Raw genomic sequence first — 20,044 nt, 5'->3', positions numbered from 1 at the left:
AATTGGTGATTTCAGTTCTTTAATAAGAGCTTCTGTGTGATTCATACAGTGTTTAGTGTAAAATGTAACAGCAATGAAACAACGTGACTTCTTATATAGGATCACAGTAACATTAGGAGTGTGTTACATATTGTCATGCATTAAAAAACAGGCTTCTCAGTAATTCTGAGGTTTACATACGAACTGAAAACAGGAAACTCTTTCTGCTCATCTGTTCTCTCTGAGACGTAAACTTCATGCGGTGAATATTTCTGCTGTGCTTTGATCCCGCAGCAGTTTGTTCCACTCGTTCCGTTTAACAGGTTACCGTCAGTCTGGCCCATTGTGTGAAAAACCTCATGGGGTTTACCAAATTCTCAGACTAGTCAAGTCATGTAGAAGAAAAAATAGTTGGTCCACTGAATGATAATTAATTTCCATCTGTTTGTATCTGGTGGTATATGTGATATGATATTAAGGCAGATACAGCATGAAAATGGGAGCAGGGGTGGAGGTGGGTTGCAAAGTGGCTTGCACTTTGGAAGGCTGAAGCAGCTTTCATCGCTCTGCCTTGAAGAAAGTGGGATTTAAGTTAAAGTCTGTTTTTTATGGAAAATTTGTTCCTCCTCGTGGTTTAAAAAAACCGTAAACACCATCAGGACAGAGAGGACACATCACCACCAGGGGGCAGCATGAAGATGACTCCGTATCCATACCACATATTTAGGCACTCTGGTGTAGACTCCATACACTCTTCGACTTCCACACTCCTCCGGTCCGCCCCAGGACACCAACCCAAACACCACCCACCTCTGGCTGACTTCTTCCTCCATCACAAACGCACCCCCACTGTCCCCCAGGCAGGTGTCCTGCCCCCCCTCAAAGAAGCCGGCACAGAACATATTGTCAGTGATGTTGTAGCTGACAGAGCGCGATGCATAGCTCGCCTCACACTCAACCTGGGAGACCACCGGAAGCTTCACATACTGCAGGAGGTCAGAGGTCATCCCAAGTTCAGTGGTCAATGCAGGGTCAGAGGTCAGTGTGGGCAAGGGAGAGGAAGAAGTAGAGGCATTGGGGTTGGAGATTCCCCAACCAGCAACTACACCCAGAGAGTTGGGGAGAGGTGCAGGGGGGTCATCCTGGGTTAAAGAGAGAAGTCAGAGGTCAACCAGCAGGTAGGTCAGGAAAACATTTACATCATTATTTTGGTCCTCACTGTCCTCACATAGCAGCCGTCCTTCCTAAAACTGTCCTCCCTCCCTGACAGATCTGCTTTCAATGCCCTGGTGGTGGTGACATCACCAATAAAAAAACAAACTTGTTTCAAAGATGTTGAAAATCTTTGTGACACAAATACAATGTCATTTAAAGCTGAAATAACAGAAGACAGTCCAAAGACAGTATGTGTGTGGATCCACACTGTTCTGGTTTACACATTTGCCTAATGTGAACAAGCTCTGGTTAGCTCCTGGAGCTCTGGAGGACACATATGTGGCAACTGGTGGTTCCACAGCAGTGATGTTCTTTTCTATGTAGATGACCCCCAACTGTACAGCCACATAAAGCCCACTGAACGTAGTGTTTTTAAAATGTTCCTGTAGCTGTAGAGAGAGAAAAAGAACCCCAATAAGAAAAATTTACAACAACCAATCATATGCATTCAGTATACATATCCACCAATCCATTCAATCACCCAAACGTCTACAGCTGGTGCTTCATTGGTGGATAAATATACTTGATGTAGATGATTGGCTGGTTTAAATGTTTCCTGTTCTTCTGATTCTTTTTCTCTCAACTCAAACATGGATGTCATTTAACGTGCTGTCTGCGATATAGCTCTTGATAGCCCTGAAGAAGGCCACAGGCCAAAACATGTTGGTCAAGTAATAAAGCTGTGCTTTATACTACAAGGGCTGCTGGAGCTTCAGCCTCTTTAGGACATTCATTCATTCATGAAGGTCCCAGCAGAGCACTCAGTCAGGCTAAGGTCTGGACTCTGACTGGGCCGTTGCAGCACCTTGATTTTATTTTTCGGCCATTGTGTTGCAGATTTGCTGCTGTGCCTGGGATCATCGTCCTGTTCATGACCCAGTTTGGTCCAAGCTTCTCCTGTAGGGCAGATGGCCTTGCATGTGACTCTAGAACACTTTGGTATACAGAGGAGTTTATGGTCCAGTCACTCCCTCCAAGGAGCCCAAATCATCAGTTGTTCCCACGCTAACCCAAAGAGGCAGTCCCAACAGCATCGCCTGGGTCTGCTCCAGGGCTCTCTCCCGGTAGGACACCAAAACACCTCATCTAGGAGGTGTCTAGGAGGCATTCTGGTTAGATGCCTGAACCACCCCAGCTGGCTCCTCTCAATGTGGAGGAGCAGCGCTACACTGAGTCCCACCTGAATTACCAAACTCCTCACCCTGGATCTAAGGCTGAGCACAGCCACCCTTCAGAGGAATTTTATTCTTTCTGTCACTTCTGCCATCAGTGAAGGTGGGAATGTAGACTGAGCATGCTCAGCTGCCTTCACCACAACAGACCAGTGCAGCGTCCACATCTCTGTGCCAGCTGATGATTTTTATGATGTCCTGAGACATAAAATCTCGGATTGGGCTATGCCAAGCAAACGCACCGACATGGAAACTAAGACCTGTAAAGGTGAGGAGGCCTTTGCTGTCTGGATCCTCCAACTTCCTGTCTGAAGATCTCAAGAAAGCCAACTCAATGTAATCTTTGAGATCTCTTCACTTTCATCATTAAGTTTTCTTATGTGATTAGATCCGAAGTCGTTATATTTATTTTTATTGTTGGTTTTTCATAAAGCAAATTTTTATTATTATTAAATATTTGTACTCAGTGACACAGCCTTTAATTTCTCAAAATTTAATTTCCTTCAGGCTCACTTTCTCTACCTTATAAAAATGTGTGGACACACAGAGAACGTGGGAACCTCAGGAACCCTCTCTCTGTGACCCGTCTTTAGACGTCTGCTTTGGGAGGATCACACGGCTTTGTGTAGTGCCAGCTGGAGCTATTTTCCCACCTGTCCATGAGGTGGTGGGAGACAGACTGGACGGATAAGCTGGTTAAACTCCACCCGCTCGCTCAGCCTCAGCAGGGCAATGTCATTGTTGTAGTTGTTGGGTTGGAAGTCCGGATGGAGGAAGATCTGGTCCACTGAGCGGTTGGTGGCCTGACGTTTGTCTCTGGCATCGTGGAAACCAAGGAAGACCTGAAGGACGAAAAGAGACAATCACTTCCTGTTAATAACCAGCGGATCCATTAGGATCCACGAAGTCGTGAAGAAGAAACAATCTGTTCTTCCAAAGCACCGCTGAGGAAAACTGACAGTAAAGAACCTTGACGTGGTCGGCAGCCACAGGGACGACGCTGGTGTCCCTCCTCAGGGACCTCAGGACGTGGGCAGCCGTGAGGACCCAGGACTCAGACAGCAGGGCCCCGGAGCCGAACCAGCGGTCCTCAGGGACCCTGGACAGGTCCTCCACACTGAGCAGAACCTGCCAGGGGAAGAAGCCCGGCCGGGCACTCCGACCGCCCACAATCCGCTTTGCCTGAGGGGGGAGAGGTCGGGAAGGACGGCCGCAGGCTGGAGGAGACACGGACAGGCATCACACAGGCAAGTGAAGAAAAAGACAGGTGGAGAGACAGACGGGCAGTTACCTGGCAGACAGCTGGGAAGCGCAGTTCTTCCTTCGGAATCAATCCAGTCTCCATTTGGACCACAGCTGTATGAAGCTGCAAGCACAGTGATACGGCTGTGAGGAGGGCCTGTTGGCTATTAAAAACTCCACCTTAATAATCACTATGAGCCAGTTCTTTCATTATTTTCAGCGAGAGGCATAACGCAGCCCATCAGGTCCATTTTTCTCTCAGCACATTAAAGATCAGAAAACAGTAAAACACATTAGAAACATAAAATCTACCTGAGTAGAATCACATTTCAGAGAACAAACAGGTTCTGTGAACAGGAGGAGGCTCCCCTTACTGTTCAGCTGCACGCCGCCGTCCTTGCACACGTATCCAACAGTCGCCCCGAACAGCGTGCTGTTGTCATGGTTACCAAACACCACATCAGCCCTGTCAACCATCTTTGGACTCCCACAATCCACCACTGTGACAGATGGGACAAAAACACCAATCAGCTTTGAGTCTGAGCAGAAAGGAGGCAGACAATCAGACCCAGTACCACACCCAGACCCAGTCTGAGAACTAAAACCAGAACCAAGATGGATGGGATGTGCTGATTTAGATCTACAGATGAAATCAGGAGTTTCTTTTGGGGGTTTGCGATGTTTCATTTAGTTTTAAAATAGCAGTGTCAGAGAACTCCAACAGCTCGATATGGGCAGCAAGCTCTGGAGATCCTTTTAAAGAAGTCATGCTGCATACGCACGGAGTTAGACTGTCAGTTTGTCCTGAAGGTGGCGTCACGGGAACACATCAATATGAAGAGTGCAAGACATAGGTGCACATAACTGAAGTCCATGTGGTCTTAAGCAGCATAACGCGGACACCGTGTGAACTAACAGACTGTTGCACATCTGCACGTGGGATCCAGAGGATCCAAAGACAGACGACGGTTTGCTGTAACTAATGTTCAGGTATAGAATTTATAAATGCAATGATTCACTGAAGGGCTCACAGACACGACTGCAGCTTCTGGTTTCATGTGTTTTATTGGAAAATAACTTCGAGGCAAACACATTAACACTGCTTGCTTCTGCAGTATCTTTATCAGCCAATCAGACTTGCTCACTAATCTAGGCTGTGATTATTCAGGATGCTGGACAGAGATCTTGGCTTCATCCTGGAATCTGTTCCTATGAAGAGAAGAGAGGAGAGCCAGAGGAAAAGTCTGTGAGTAGAGACCTGAACCTGCAGGTTTTTACCTGCACACTCAGTTACCTGTCAACTTCGTCCTACAGGAGGAGGCCGCTGTACCTTCCGAACACAGCACAGCAGGACTGATGTGAAGCCTCAGTTAGTGTGAAACTGTGAAATCTCTTTCAGAGCTCACGGCTCTGCTGACACACCAAATCCCACTAAAATGACTTCATCCAGTGTGTTTGCATCTAAAACTGCCCAGTGATGGTTCAGGTTTCATACAACTAAACAACCATAAGCCTGTGAGGCTGAGAAATGAAGCCAGTGTGGAAGCACCAACACCTGCAGTTCCTCTGGTGTCCAGCAGAGGCACCCCAGTGAGTCAGTCCCCGTAGACTCCCATGTTATACCTTTCCATGTTTACAGCCTGATACAGAAACTGCTGTACAGGGGGCGAGAGTTTCTGTAACTCACCTGTTTGCATATTAGGGGCATGGCCTCTCTGACTGACAGGTGGATGGTGACACAGGCGGCTGTAACTGCTAGCTGTCTGCTAGGCTTCACCTCAGCCAACTGTTGTCCCTGAACTGGACCTCTAGACTGTGTTTGTGCTGTTGGAGCCTTTTTAATAATATGACCGGTGTGCCTTCATTGGTCGAACAGACTGTCCAAGAAGGCGGAGCTCCAGTTTGCTGAGTGAGATTCCAGTTAGCACTGATATGTGTGATACAGTTAGCATTAGCTGATAACTCCACCTTCTCTTCCAAATATGGTCACATGTGAAGATTTTAAAACAAACCAGCAGGTGACGCATGTCACTGTTTTATATGCTCAGTTTTTATCATCGCGTTTCCTTCTAAACCTGAACCTGACGTTCAGAAAAAGAGTTTCATCACCCTGATTTTAGCAGTTTTACAGGAAATGAATCAGTTCCATTAACTGTAGTCACAGGAGAGCAGAGCATTCAGCAGAAAGAAGAATGTGACACCAGCAGCTGAGCATCAGCACTGTGGTCTGACCACATTTAAACACAGAACATAATCCACAGGGCCTGGGCGTATTAATAAACCTGATCAGGAAACACTGATGCCAACCAGACTAAATCCTGCTTTTATACTCAATGAAACACAAACACTGTTGAGAGGTCAAAGGTCGTGCAGTCTTACTTTGACACGGAGGAGGGCGGCTGCTCCACGATCCGTCAGCCTGACAGTCTATCTGATAATGATCCAGATATTCCCGGTCCTGAAGCAGAGACAGCCGAGAGGAGACTCAGAAACACACTGAAATCACTCGTGAATACAACAAGCAGCAGGCCACCGCCCACGTCCCCGAGGGCCAATCAGAGCAGACGGATTTGCTCAGTAACACTTGCAAAACGTCGGTCGGGTTTCAGAACTCGGTGTAGCGTTCAGCCGTGTGATTTACTTCTCACTGCGCTCATCACGTGGTTAGCCTCAAACTTTTCCACTGTAGTTCTGTGTTCAGGCCTCTTTAACGGTTTTATACGCGGCATCATTTTCCTCACTTCACTGCTGACATCACACAGGTATGTCTACCTTTGAATCATGAGGACTAAACCTGCACGGCTTCCTGGTCATGTTCTCCAGGAGGGGAGATGCTGTCTCAGACTGAGTGATCCGATTATCATTCAGACACGAACATCACAACGGCTTCAACTGACCAGGTTCACGCTGAAGTACGCAGGTATAACCCCGCCCACATCATGGGACCCAAACAGGAAGCGCAGAGCACATTTTAGGATTATTTTTGTGAAGCTGTGTGCGGTCAGCTCCAGAGGACAGACTGCCTCCCAGAACAGCTGCGTTTAGTGTCAGACCGCCGAGGAGGACGTCGCCCTGCCATAGAAAGAAATACGGTTGATACATTTTTATGGCTCCTTGTTCAGGTAAACAGATGTGAGGGAGATGTTTTTGATTTCAGGAATCTTAAACTGTTCTTATGATTTGAGATAAACATGATTTTTAATCCTGTTTTTAATCCTCTTACATTTAACACTCACACCTAGTGTGAGTCCTTCCGCATCGAGGCTTTGAAGCGTGTCGAGTAGTCAAGGGAGATTTTAGCGAAGCGCGGATCGAGGCTTATGTTGATGACGTATGTGGCATTCAAAGTCTCGCGAGCAGGCCGTACCACAGGAAACAGTTTGTGCATTTGGCATACGGTTTAAAATATAAGGAGCAGCAAAATGCAATGGGACCCCCCCCCCACACACACACACACACACACACACAGAAGCTCAGCTTCATCTGTGCCCTGTGAAAGGTTATTTTCTAAATCATCTAAAAATAAAAGAAACCACCTGAAGCCCAGCACAGTGGAAGAGCTGTTATTTTCAAATAAAAATGAATAATTAAAATGTCCTTGTGACATAAGCACAGTTACAAACCAAGTCAAACAGTCACGTCATAAACCTCTCCCCAATTTGTTTCTTCTGTCCCCTTTGACCCCACCACTGTGTCATAAAGACCATATAATAAGTTCCGATTTATGTATCGGCATCACAAACACCAAAGCCACTCTGAGGTTATAATCACTGTTTTACATTTACTGCCCACCTGATGGCGCAGTAGAGCAAATGAAGCACCATGAAGCTTTGGCCCATCGCTTCACCAACTGACTGGAAAGCCTCAATGCTTCATGAAGCTTCATCTCACCATCACTACTCACACTGGTGTCTTTGCACACAATGATGTCATCACTGCTGACCTGCTGTTCCTCCAGCTGATCTATGATTTCCTGGTTCTCCGATTCTTTGATGAACAGGTGATTTTCCTAAAGCGGAGCGCCTCACATACAAGAGCAGACTGCAGGAAACCGAGCGCGGCTCAGACTCAACTACACGTGTTTGTTCATGTGATCAGCGACTGATATGTTGGCCTGCTCCAGTATTTTTGAAACAGAATCACATGATATGATTCGATTGAACACACAGCGGTGAATCACTGGGATGCGACAGGACTTCTGCAGGAAGCCAACACGAGAGTCCCCGTTACCTTCAGCAGCCGGTATCCAGGCTCACAGGTGAACAGGACGTGGTCTTTAAAGGAGTATTCTGACTGGATGGGGTTAATCAAGGCATTGGGTGGAGTCTCAGGCACTGGACACTGACTTCCTGTTAGGAAAAATAAAAGCATTTACTCAAAGCTGTGTGTCTTTCTGTAGCACCTGGACATTTAGTCACCTGTAGCTGTGTAGGTGAGCCTCCAGCCGAGGTTTTCTCCAGAGTTATCGCTGTGGAAGACGACCGTGGCGACGCTGCTGTTGGTCTGGATGACTCCTGGAGAGCGACTGCCACAGAACGGACCAAACTCACCACTTACTGCTTTAATCTGACAGGGAAACAGCTGATTAACGGCTGAAACACATCACCCAAGTGTGTGCATGTGTGTCTTTCTCCACCTTAATGTAGTCGTAGGGGCAGCTGACATCAGGGTGATCCTCCACATCGAAGTGGGGATCAAACTGGAGGCGGAGCCTGAAGCCCTCCTCCACCTCAATACGGTATGAGCACTCAGAGCTCTTTGGGTACGGAGCAGGGAAATCAAGGCTGCTTAGAACACCGGAGCGTTCCCTGAACACATCACTGCTGCACTCCACTGAAAACACACACACACACACACACACACACACACATACACACACACACACACAGAGTAAATGGGTGGCACATTTCCACTTCCCATCCTCTGTCAGCAGCTGTGCATTCTGGTCACATGACCTTTTGAGGCCTGGTGCTTCACTCAGAGCTGTGTCCCCAGCATAACCCACAACCTCAAAAACCACCACTGAGCTGACATTTGTGGACATACATTCAGACATCCAGTCTAATAGGAATGGGATCTAATAAACATGTTGATGGTTTGGAGGAAGTAACTATTGAAGTTAACTCTGAAAGATCATCCAGAGTCTAAAAAAATACCAGCAGTGCTGAAAGCAGCCGAACATGAAGTCTTTGAGATGGTTATGAAGAGTTGGCTAAGAGCTTTTCTTTGCACGCTTTGAGGTACAGCAACCAGAGACAGCCATCCAACATCCATCAGCAGGCAGCAGCAGCATCCTCAGGCTGCAAGAGCAAGAGGTGAGGCGTATGCTGGAAACTGTGAACCCCAGGAAAGCTGTGGGGCCCGATGGTGTCTCTGGACGGATACTGAAGGTCTGTGCGGCTCAGCTAGCTGGTATTTTTACCAGCATTTTTAACCAGTCCCTGAGCCAGGCTGCTGTCCCTTCCTGCCTGAAGTCCTCCATTATCGTCCCCATCCCCAAGAAGAACACTATCAGAGGTTTGAATGACTACAGGCCAGTAGCACTCACACCAATTGTTATGAAGTGCTTTGAAAAGCTTGTCCGGGCTCACGTCATCTCCAGTCTCTCCCCCAGACTAGACCCCCACCAGTTTGCCTACAGAGCCAACCGGTCCACAGAGGACGCCATTGCCACGGCCCTCCACTCTGCCTTCTCTCACCTGGAGCAGGGGGGGAACTACGCTCGGCTGCTCTTTGTGGACTTCAGCTCGGCGTTTAACACCATCCTTCCTGGCAGACTGGTGACTAAACTGTCAGATCTGGGGATACCACGCTCCACCTGTCTTTGGATCAAGGACTTCCTGACAGACCGTTCCCAGAGGGTAAGAGTAGGTCCCCACCTCTCTTCAGCCATCAGCCTCAGCACCGGCTCTCCACAGGGCTGTGTGCTGAGTCCCCTACTCTTCACCCTCTACACACATGACTGCACCTCCATACATGCCAGTAACTGCATCATTAAGTTTGCGGATGACACCACTGTGGTGGGTCTCATATCAGGCGGGGATGAGTCAGCATACCGGGACGAGGTGCAGCAGCTGTCAAGGTGGTGCAGTGAGAATAACTTGATCCTGAACACCACTAAGACAAAGGAGATGGTAGTAGACTTTAGGAGGACAACACATGTCATTCAACCTCTGTTCATCGAGGGGGATGAAGTGGAGCTGGTTTCAGATTTTAGGTTCCTGGGAGTACATCTGCAGGATGATTTGACCTGGAGTATCAATACGACCAGCATTGTCAGGAAGGCCCAACAGAGACTGCATTTCCTGAGGGTTCTTAGGAGCAACTATCTGACCCAGAATCTGCTGGTGTCCTTCTACCGTTGCTGTGTAGAGAGCATCCTGACCTACTGTCTGTGCGTGTGGTTCAACAGCTGCACAGCAGCAGACAGGAAAACACTCCAGCGAATCATCAACACGGCTCAAAAGATCATAGGCTGTCCCCTGCCCTCCCTCCAGGAACTGTTCAATGCCCGCTGCCAGAGGAGGGCACAGAACATCCTCCAGGACCCCTCACACCCTGGACACTCCTTGTTTCAGCTACTGCCATCAGGCAGACGTTTCAGGACAATGAAGGCCAGAACAAACAGACTGAGGAACAGCTTTTATGCCAGGGCTATCATTGAACTGAACTCTGTGTGGTTTGGACAGTGATGTGGGGTGGTAGTGCTGACTGTGTGCGTGCGTTGGTGTGTATTGGGGCTAGATTCGTCTGTTAATTTACTATTGTGCACTGTATTTTAGTAATCATTTTTATCACTCATATTTTTATTATTTTATTATTTATTGTCTGAGGCACCTAGAAAGGAATGCATTTTAAATTTCGTTGTGCAACTTCTGTGTACAATGACAATAAAGATTCTGATTCTGATTCTGAGCTAAGCTAATAGCTGCACATGGGCATCAAACTCAATCACAGGACAGGCCCAAACTGCAAACACAGTCTAAGTTGTGAGCCAAACAGGATTAATAATTACTGAACATCTAAACATGAAGATATTTTAAAATGACAGATGAGAAAATGAGAACATTTCAAGCTGATGAAACTTTGCAAATTTCTTTTTTTGATGTAATATCAGCAAAAAGTCCAGAAATCAGAAACAACAAGCTATTTAATTTCTCTCTTATTCCATTTCTTTCTTACTGACAGATTTCCTCAGAAATTCAGATTCAGAGGCTGTTTCCTCCAGAAAGACTGAACCTGCTGGTGATTTAAACCTTTGCCTCATAAAGTTCAGTGTTACGGTGCTTATGGCGTGTTCTGTCTTCAGGACTTTGCTGCGCAGCGTTTCCTGTTGTGTGATGCAGTGATGCACTGGCAGCTCACCTGTGCAGGTCTCCCTCTGCATCTTCTCCCACATCTGTCCCACCAATCCACTCTCTTCCCCGCACATCGCAGGCGAGGAAAGAGTCACACAGGTTTACTGCCGATGTCAGCGAATAGGTCCTCTGCCTCCCACCTGCTTTCAAAGTCCACTTTTTGTTTGGCCATTTTTGGGGGTCAGGCAGCTTAACTGTTACTGTAAAAAGTGCTGATCAGTGGTTTTATCTGCTGATCACTGATCAATGTGTGTCATTGGCAATGTGGGAAAACAGGTTAGTGCACAGGTCTTGACCTGTGCGACAGTTGTTGCAGTGCACGGTGAGATTTGTAGTATAAGTGGTGGGAGCGCTATTTACTGCCGGGCCATTAATCATAGCCATATGAAATTATCTCACGGGCCATTTTCAGTCACAGGTCAGAGTTCAGAGGCCTAACAAACATAAAAACATGGTCACGTACGAGGACTGGACTAAAAATAAGTGAAAAGCAGCAGTTGTCCAAAGAAGAACTTTGAAGGCTGGAAAAATGTTGCTCAAGAGCACTTTAAAAATGACTGGAAAGTCTGAGTGCTGGGAAGCAAAATATTAAAAAATGGGGAGGGGGGGCTCAAGACTTTTGCACAGCACTGATCTCTGATTTCAGTTGGTCCTGTTTTAATGGTTTCTGTGACCTGCAGTAGTTTGACATCAGGATGTGTTGGTGATCAGAGAGAGCTGAAATAAAAAGGCTGTTCCTGACAGAGGTCAGTGCTCTCCAACAAACCCTCAGACACACATTAGTGTGTGTGTGTGTGTGTGTGTGTGTGTGTGTGTGGGGGGGGGGGGGGGGGGGGGGGGCTCCTCCACACAGAAACATGCAAATATTTACCACCAATCAGCTGCCACTATCAGATCGCCATGTGGACTGTGACCTTGCTGTGACTGTCAGTGCACTGACACCCCGCATTCCCAGATCTGAACCCTGAACCCGAGTCACAAACTCTGCTGATTAGCTGCTACACAGCAGGAGGGGTCTAGGTTATTACAGACATGTGAACAATGAATAACAGAGATAACTGAGAGGCTCCACGAGGACAGCAAAAATTCAGACCGAGGCGTGGATGGACGAGCGCGTCACTGAGACGAAGTTTCATGTCTGCACCCCGTTTCAGTCACACTGAAGAAGGTTTCTGAAAGCTGCTTTTGGCCCACAGGTCAGCTGTTGTTGAAGAACCTCATAAACTACCCATCATGCAGTGCTTCCCAGCTGACCCCCTCACAATCAGAACTCAGGTCCCGCAGGGGCGTGGGAGAGCGTCCTCTGGGTGCAGGTCAATAACATGTTATCACGGCTGCAGTAATCAGCGCTGGGGCCTCTGTTACTCAGTCTGTACGTTAACGATGTACACAGTCACTTTCACGCAGCAGCTGTTAAGCTAGGCTAATGTGTTATTCATACTCATTATGAAGTGCAAAGAAAGTCCTTTCCAAATATTTACGTTGATAATAAAAACATAAAGAATGTAAATACAGTTAGAAACAAACCAGTTAGCTTAGCTCTTAGCTTCTCAAAGCAAATTACGATGATTAACTCAATAGGGTTCGCCTTACATGGGGTTTCTATGAATCAAAACTGTGGGTTTGCCCTGCCCACACCTGCCCACTGTGGGCCCATATGGCATGGCTGCTGGGACATTAGTTATCATAAGGAAAGAGCATACAGGGAAAGGTGACTGTTGAGAAGATGAAACCACAGAACATGTTTTATTACACTGTCAGAAATATGAGGCTGAGTCAAAACCTCAGTGACGTGGATCTTTTTAGTTCTATGACTGAATGGAGTACAATGACTAGCATGGCCTCACGGGCTACCAGAGGCCCACACCCGAGACTAGAGTCCCTCAGAGGTCCTTGGAGACCTGAACACCATTGTGTGGATCAGCTGGGGAATGTTTGGACACATCAGCGCGCTCACCTCTGCAGGTACAGTTGTCAGAGTGCAGCAGGTAACCATAGCGGCAGGAGCAGTAGTATCCTCCAATGTAGTTGTGGCAGAAATGATCGCACAGCAGGTTCTCGTCGCTCTGCTTGCTGCACTCGTCTACATCTGCAGAGGCGGAGTCAGAGGACAGTCAGAGGCGACAGGAAAGGGGCACCAGGTGACAAAACATGCAAGGTGAGCACAACTCTGTGCCGTCTCTTCAGGCCACCTCTTTGAACGTGCACCTGGAAGGTTTTGATTTGATCACTTATTATTATACAAACCCTGCAATATTCACACACTACACAAGTCTGTGCGTGCTCTGCATGGAGAGCTGAAGGAAACGTATGAACGGAGGCAGCTCACAAGCCCCTCCCACAGCTAAAGGTCAGAGCTTCTGTTCAGACTAATGGAAGCACTCACTCTCTAAGGGAAGCATGTACAGTGTAAAGAGAATTGGTCCTAGCACAGAACCCTGTGGAACTTCGTTATGACTCTGGTTCTCACCCACAGCGCTGTAGTGAGCCATGAATCCAGAGAACCTCTCCTCATTGGAGAAGTCGGAGGAGAAAAGGAGACTGAGGGAATTTCTGGGGGAGGTGATGACCTGCTGAGCTGGCACTGCCTCCGTGTCCGTCTCCTCCTTCCCACAGAACAACGCTAGCACTTCCCCTTCAGCCTCAATCTGCAGACAAAGAAATGGGAATACGTTATTCTGATCCTTGAATTTCCTGAGAGACAGAGACTGTGTGACATCAGCCGCAGGAACACACACACACACCAGAGGTGGGAAGTAATGAGGTACAAATACTTTGTTATTGTACATAAGTAAAGTATATGTACTTTACATGAGTATTTTTCTGACAATTTTTTTACTTTTACGCCATCTTTACACAAATATCTGCACTTTCCACTCTGACAACCTTGTTATTTTAGGTTTAACTCATTATTTTACGTCACTGCGCCTTCAAACATCAAAGCGATCTGAGTCTAAATGGAGGAACAATCCTACTGGTGTGTCCATCACCAGGCTTAGTGCATACAAATAGATGAAAGAGGCCATTTTAAATCAGACCTTGGATCTGTGTATGTGTGAAGTTATGATTTTCATACTGTGAAACATCGTGAAAAACAAAGTGAGCTACACTAACTTTGTGTTATTCAGATCCTGCAGCTTGGTGCAGGATAAACAGGTCAGTTTGCTGTACTGTGGTGAGTTTACAGTGAAGCTCTGTGTGGGACTGGTGCAGAGCAGCTGTGCTGTTCGTGGTCAGAGTTACAGGTTACATCAGTGCAGCAGAGATTAGTTTGAATTAAGCTGATGATGCTGAGATTCATTCACTGGATTCCACCTTTATAGCAGCTGTATGCTCTCAGTTGTCAGAACCTGAATGTTGTTTTGTTATTGGACTTCTGTGCAAAGCACAGTTTGTCCATAACGAACATAAGAATGTCCATAAGGGCACCAGGACACTCTAGGTCACAGGTTGATGATTGATTTTGTAATCATAACATCAGATCTGCAGTCATATGTTCTGGAGGTGAAGGGAGTCATCAAGCTGAAGAAGCAGTCCCATCGGGCCTGGTTAGCCTGTGGGACTCTGGAGGCAGCCAAGCCAAGCAGAACATGGCTCGGACGGTGGTGGAAGCAAAACCTCGGGTTCCTCCACCTGCTGGATCCACTTTAACCTCCCCTTTATTCTCAGTTCAGTTAGCTTTGCTGGTAGAAACATCCTCCAAAGAGCTGCTTTTACTTTATTACTCTGACTACATTTCACAGCCTGTACTGAACTTTTAACACAAGTATCTGTACTTCTACTTAAGTAAAGAATGTGTGTACTCTTGCTACCTCTGAGACACAAGCAGCATTGCATTGTGGGAACAATGATGACTACGCTGCGGTTAACGGACCTATGATAATGAGCAGGAAACGACAGATAAAACTCGACGTCGTTCTACAGACTGAACTTAAATCATGGACGTAGCGTCCTGATGAGTTTATGGTCTCAGTCTCTAGTTTCAAGTCTTACTGAATAAAACATGATGTTCTGTAAATCACGGTCAGACTATGGTTACAGATTTGGGGGGGGTGTTGACAATTTGTTACCAAAAATTTGTGAAGTTTTAAGTCTAATCTTAAAAATAGAGAGGGTGTCTGTCTCCTGAATCCAAGCTGGGAGCTGGTTCCACAGAAGAGGGGCCTGAAAGCTGAAGGCTCTGCCTCCCATTCTGCTCTTAAGTATCCGAGGAACCACAAGTAAGCCAGCAGTCTGAGAGAGAAATGCTCTGTTGGGGTGATATGGTACTATGAGGTCTTTGAGATAAGATGGTGTCTGATTATTCAAGACCTTGTATGTGAGGAGAAGGATTTTAAATTCTATTCTAGATTTAACAGGGAGCCAATGAAGAGAAGCCAATATGGGAGAAATCTGCTCTCTCTTTCTAGTCCCTGTCAGTACTCTAGCTGCAGCATTTTGGATCAGCTGAAGGCTTTTCAGGGAGCTTTTAGGACAGTCTGATAATAATGAATTACAATAATCCAGCCTAGAAGTAATAAATGCATGAATTATTTTTTGAGCTTGATTTTCAGCAGCCATGGTAGCTGCTGGAAACAGTAAAGAATGTGATCTTCATCATCTGACTCTCTCTGACGCTGTATCAATGTCCTTCAGTTCCTGTCTCACCTTGACGTAGTCATACTCGCACAGGTAGGACGGCTCCAGGTCAAAGTGGCTGAAGTAGAGTTTGATCTGGAAGCCATCGGGAACACTGATGTTCCACCGCAGCTCCGTCTCCCGGGGATACGGCTCCGGAAAGTTCGGCGAGTGCAAGATGCCGTACATTCCTGACAGTGACTGCTCCAGAGCACCGAGTCTGAGCGAGAAGAGCAGCGGGATCACAACGAGTCTGAAAGGAAGCACAACGAGACTCCCATCAGAACTTCACTGCAGTGTCCCTCAGGACAGAGAGTCCACCAAAACCAACCAGCTGCTCGCTCTGGGCTCAGGCTGGTGTCGGGTCACGGGTGAGTTTCACTTCCACACCAGCAACACCACCCACACCATTACAGGCTGCAGCTGTCGAGCCTGCAAAGGCCCAAGACTAGATTCGCTTTTAAAATAATAAAGTTGGTGCACAGTATCCAGCTTTCCTGTTTCAGCCACAGGAAGGTGAAGAACAGGTTTGGAGCTCCAAAGCCACCCTCAGAGTACACTGCATGCTCTGAGAGTACAGAGAAACCTGAGCAGGACTCACCTGACACCCTCTTCCTGCTCCTGCAAAAATGAAAGCACCTGAAAGCTGTTTAACCTCTTCACCGGGTCACCTGACCAGGGTTAGCTTCACATCAGCCATCACACACAGCAGAGCTGATCTGAAAGGTCACAACGTGTTCCTGTAATACTCACGTGGAAAAATACATACAGGCATAATTCAATTAATATGCTCATCATATAAGCAGATACCAACTGTATAAGTAGTATAAAGACAGTACAAACTGTGTACTGTCGGTACGAAGTGTGTACTGTGCAGGGGATGGCGATCAGGATTGGTCGATCTACTTTCAGTAGTAAGTTTTGTGTTTAGGGGTGGAGGCAGAGTCGCCCTCTACAATGTAGGCAAGAGTATCTCTACTTCTACTTAAAGAAAGAATGTGTGTACTTTTGCCACCTCTGCTCACCAGACACTTTATTAGGTACACCTGGTACTAACCAGCTTTTACCTTCAGAGCTACCTTAATTCTTCACAATGTCCCTCAGAGATTTTGGTCCACGTTGTTGCAGATGTGTCGGCTGCATCCATGATGAGACTCTCCTGTTATACCACATCCCAAATGTGCTCTGCTAGACTGTGACTGTGGAGGCCGTCTGAGTGCAGTTAACTCACTGTCATGTTCAAGAAACCCGTCTGAGATGATCTGAGCTTTGTGCGTTGTCCTGCTGAAAGCAGCCATCAGGCCAGGCAACATTTATCCAGTCTGCTGTTGTCCAGGTTGGTGAGTCTGTGACCTGCAGCTGACAGCAGTGACACCCAGTGTGCTCTTCTGCTGCTGTAGCCCATCTGCTACAAGGTTCACAGACACTTCTGCAGACCTTGGTTGTAATCAATGGTTATTTGAGTTCCTGTTGCCTTCCTATTGTTGTAATATTCATGGTATATGCCACATATATATCTTACATACATTTACTTTCCTGAGAAATTTGTCTGGAAAATAACATAACTGATTAAAAATACAGAAGCTTATAATGTTCTGTGTCATCATGAACTTTGTATTCTGACTGTACAATGAACCACACTGATGAAGACTACACAATGATAGAAATGGAGACTTCGAGGTCACCTTGTTGTTGAATTTTTCTGTTTTCCACATTCTGTTTTGTAAATGATGTAATCAAGACTGATATGCTGTGACTATATGAAACTGTAAGCTGAATTAGAATGAGCCAGTACTTCATGCCGTCTCATAGCATGCAGTCTGACCCAGATATCTGTAAACTGTTTGAAATGGCTTCATTAAATTTAATAATTGGACTCCTTATTCCTGTTTTGTGTCATTCTTGTCGATAAACGAACACGCAGAAACCCAAAGGCTTAAGCAGCTAACACACACACTTATTATTTAAATTCCTTCACTATCAACTCAAAGCAGTTTGGCCATTTTCCTCTGACCTCTGACCTCACTGTGTTTCCTGTTTCAGAGCTTCTCTGTAAAATCCAGAGATGCTGTGAGGAAGATCCCAGCAGATCAGCAGTTTCTGAAACACTCAGACCAACCATGGCATATTAACGTTCTTCTTTATTCTGATGCTCAGTTTGAACTTAAGCAGGTCGTATTCACCACGCCTACATGCATAATTGCACTGATTGCTGCCACGTGATTGGCTGATCAGATATCCGTGTTAACAAGGAGCTAAATAGGTGTACCTAATAAAGTGGACAGTGACTTACTGCGAAGCGAAGCTTCAGATTTTCACTGCAGTTTGGAGAAAGCTGCAAACTGAGAAACATGTGCCCACAGGAAAACTCATCACGTCAGTCAGGAACGTGACGTTTCCAACAACTTTCATCCACTTGATCCTGTGACCAGCTTCAACCAGCCACAGGTGGAAGTTCTCCTGCTCACAGCGCTGATTAAAGGAGCCTGAAATCATGTGACCAGAAACTCTTACCTCATGATGCAGGTGGGAGCTCCTCTCTGCTCCTCCGCCGGTTCCTCCGCTCCTCTCTGCCGCTTCGCGCACTGACCCACGGCCTTCAGCCTCACGCGTGACGTCTGGCGTCATCACGTGCCATGTGAGAGGCAGGCTGAACGAGCACCAGCGCCCCCTGGTGTTTAAAACGGCTCAAACTGACTGTTTGCAGCTAAAAAGAACCATTTAACTTCCTGTCTCTGATTTTACTGAGTAAAAGTACTTCATTGCACCCTGTAATAATAATAATAACAATAATATTTTTTATGTATATAAGATTATAAGATACATTTCTTCTGTTATTATTTTCTTGTTATCTCTTATTTTTTTATATTGTTATATTTTTATTTATTCTTTACTATTCCCATTTATAGTGCCATTCCTATATAGTCTTTAGCATTATCTCTACTTCTGTAAAGTGCTTGAAATCTGCTGCTCGACAAGTTGATTTATCCCCAGTGGGATCGATAAAGATGTCTGTCAATAATTAGACACTAGACTCGCCCTTTCCCACCTCCTGCCCGTGGCCTTAGGTTCAGGACAGCATCGTGGAAGATGTCTCGCAGCAGGAGGAGCTATGCTCAGGGACAGAGGTGTTTTTTACCTGTGATGCTATGGTGACCAGGTATTATTCGGCCTCCACGTTTTGGCCGACTCTAGTTTATAAATGTGAACTCGTGTTTTAAAAAGCGAAGACTTGCGGACCCAGCTGGAACCTGCGGTCAGTGCGAGCAGTGAAGCCTTTCTGTGCTTCCTCAGACCCCCCAGCTTCTCTTTGATGATGTTTCCTCTGCTGGAAGGAGGACGTGTGAATAAATGTTTGTGTCTGAGATGGTCTGGAGGAGCAGGACGTTACGCTGTGGATTTAATGCAAAGTCAGTTCATAAATGTTTTATTTGCATATGTTTTATTAGCGTTTCTTTATTCTGATAATCTCTGATTTTCTGCTCTGTGCTGTTGAACATGGTGTCTGTAACATGTTTGATGATGAGCACAGTCTGAAGCAGTAAAGATTTTCTCTTCATACTTCAGGAGCAGATGAGGTCGCGCCACAGCCTGAGGCTGGGGTGTGTCGTCTGTCCCGGTGTGCTGGGTGGGAGGATGTTGCCGTCCGTGCGGTTAGTGCTGCTGCTGAGCGGCTGCATGTGTTTGAAAACTCCTGATGAGCATTGAAATCACAAAAGTCCAGAATTACTAAAAGAAAAGTACTTCATATTTGTATCTGAATACTCTGAAGTACTTAATTACTTTAAACCATCGCTGAGTTTTGGTATATCATGAGCTGCCACTGGGGGGCGCCACCTGCCCAGATGCACAGACCTCACATTTTCTACTTTCCCACTGCCAGTGCAGGTGCTGCTTTCAACTGAATTTATGTTATTACTGCCCCCCCCCCCCCCCCAGTACCTTTACGGCTCACACTTTGAGTATTTAAAACTGGGTTTCTTTTTTTTTTTTTTTTTAAAGCCTGTCATGTCTGGTAGATCTTGCAAGCAGAACTGTGATCTGAATGCGTTGTTGTGCCAAACATATTTGCTATTTCAAGATGAGCTCTATAGGTTCTCAATAGGCTCTTCTTGTTGATGTTTTAACCCTTTATTTTATTTATCTGAGTTATTTTTCCACATACTATGTAACAGCCAGAGCTAACAGGCTGAAGAAGAGGAAAATAAAGAGAAGAAAAAGGGAGAGAGAAAGGGAGCAAAAAAAAAAAGGGGAAAGAGCACAAGTCTATTAATCAGATACTTCATCACTTTAACATATAAAAAAATACTATCAATACTTGCAAAAATAAATTTGTGTGTGAAAAACAAAACTAACAAAGCATGTTACGCACACCAACAATTTTGTTGAGTTGTAAAACTGGGTTTCTTACTGCTGTTGTTTACTGGCAGCACACAGGAAATGATGAAATGTTGAAGGTTT

At 46.1% G+C, this 20,044-nt stretch overlaps 1 protein-coding gene across 2 annotated transcripts; it reads right to left on the bottom strand.

The window, feature by feature from the left end:
* Positions 1-2: 2 nt before the first annotated feature.
* On the bottom strand, positions 3-18,182 carry masp1 (MBL associated serine protease 1). 2 transcript variants are annotated; one of them, XM_030745119.1, is made up of 13 exons: positions 18,098-18,182; positions 15,614-15,836; positions 13,437-13,614; positions 12,924-13,055; positions 8,245-8,441; positions 8,027-8,174; positions 7,839-7,957; positions 5,988-6,066; positions 3,983-4,108; positions 3,658-3,732; positions 3,336-3,583; positions 3,020-3,208; positions 3-1,121 (listed from the first exon to the last, which is right to left on the bottom strand). In XM_030745119.1, exons 1-13 carry the CDS (start codon positions 18,100-18,102, stop codon positions 654-656), a joined length of 2,187 nt encoding a protein of 728 aa, XP_030600979.1. In that variant the 5' UTR covers positions 18,103-18,182; the 3' UTR covers positions 3-653. The 2 variants fall into 2 exon arrangements, with proteins under 2 accessions (XP_030600979.1, XP_030600980.1); XM_030745120.1 differs by lacking the exons at positions 3-1,121; positions 3,020-3,208; positions 3,336-3,583; positions 3,658-3,732; positions 3,983-4,108 and adding an exon at positions 4,137-4,817.
* Positions 18,183-20,044: the final 1,862 nt, after the last annotated feature.

This window comes from Archocentrus centrarchus, chromosome 13 (assembly GCF_007364275.1).
Source record: "Archocentrus centrarchus isolate MPI-CPG fArcCen1 chromosome 13, fArcCen1, whole genome shotgun sequence".
Lineage (NCBI taxonomy): Eukaryota > Metazoa > Chordata > Actinopteri > Cichliformes > Cichlidae > Archocentrus > Archocentrus centrarchus.
Note: the sequence above shows the minus strand (reverse complement) of the source record. Positions and strands in the feature narration are given on the sequence as shown.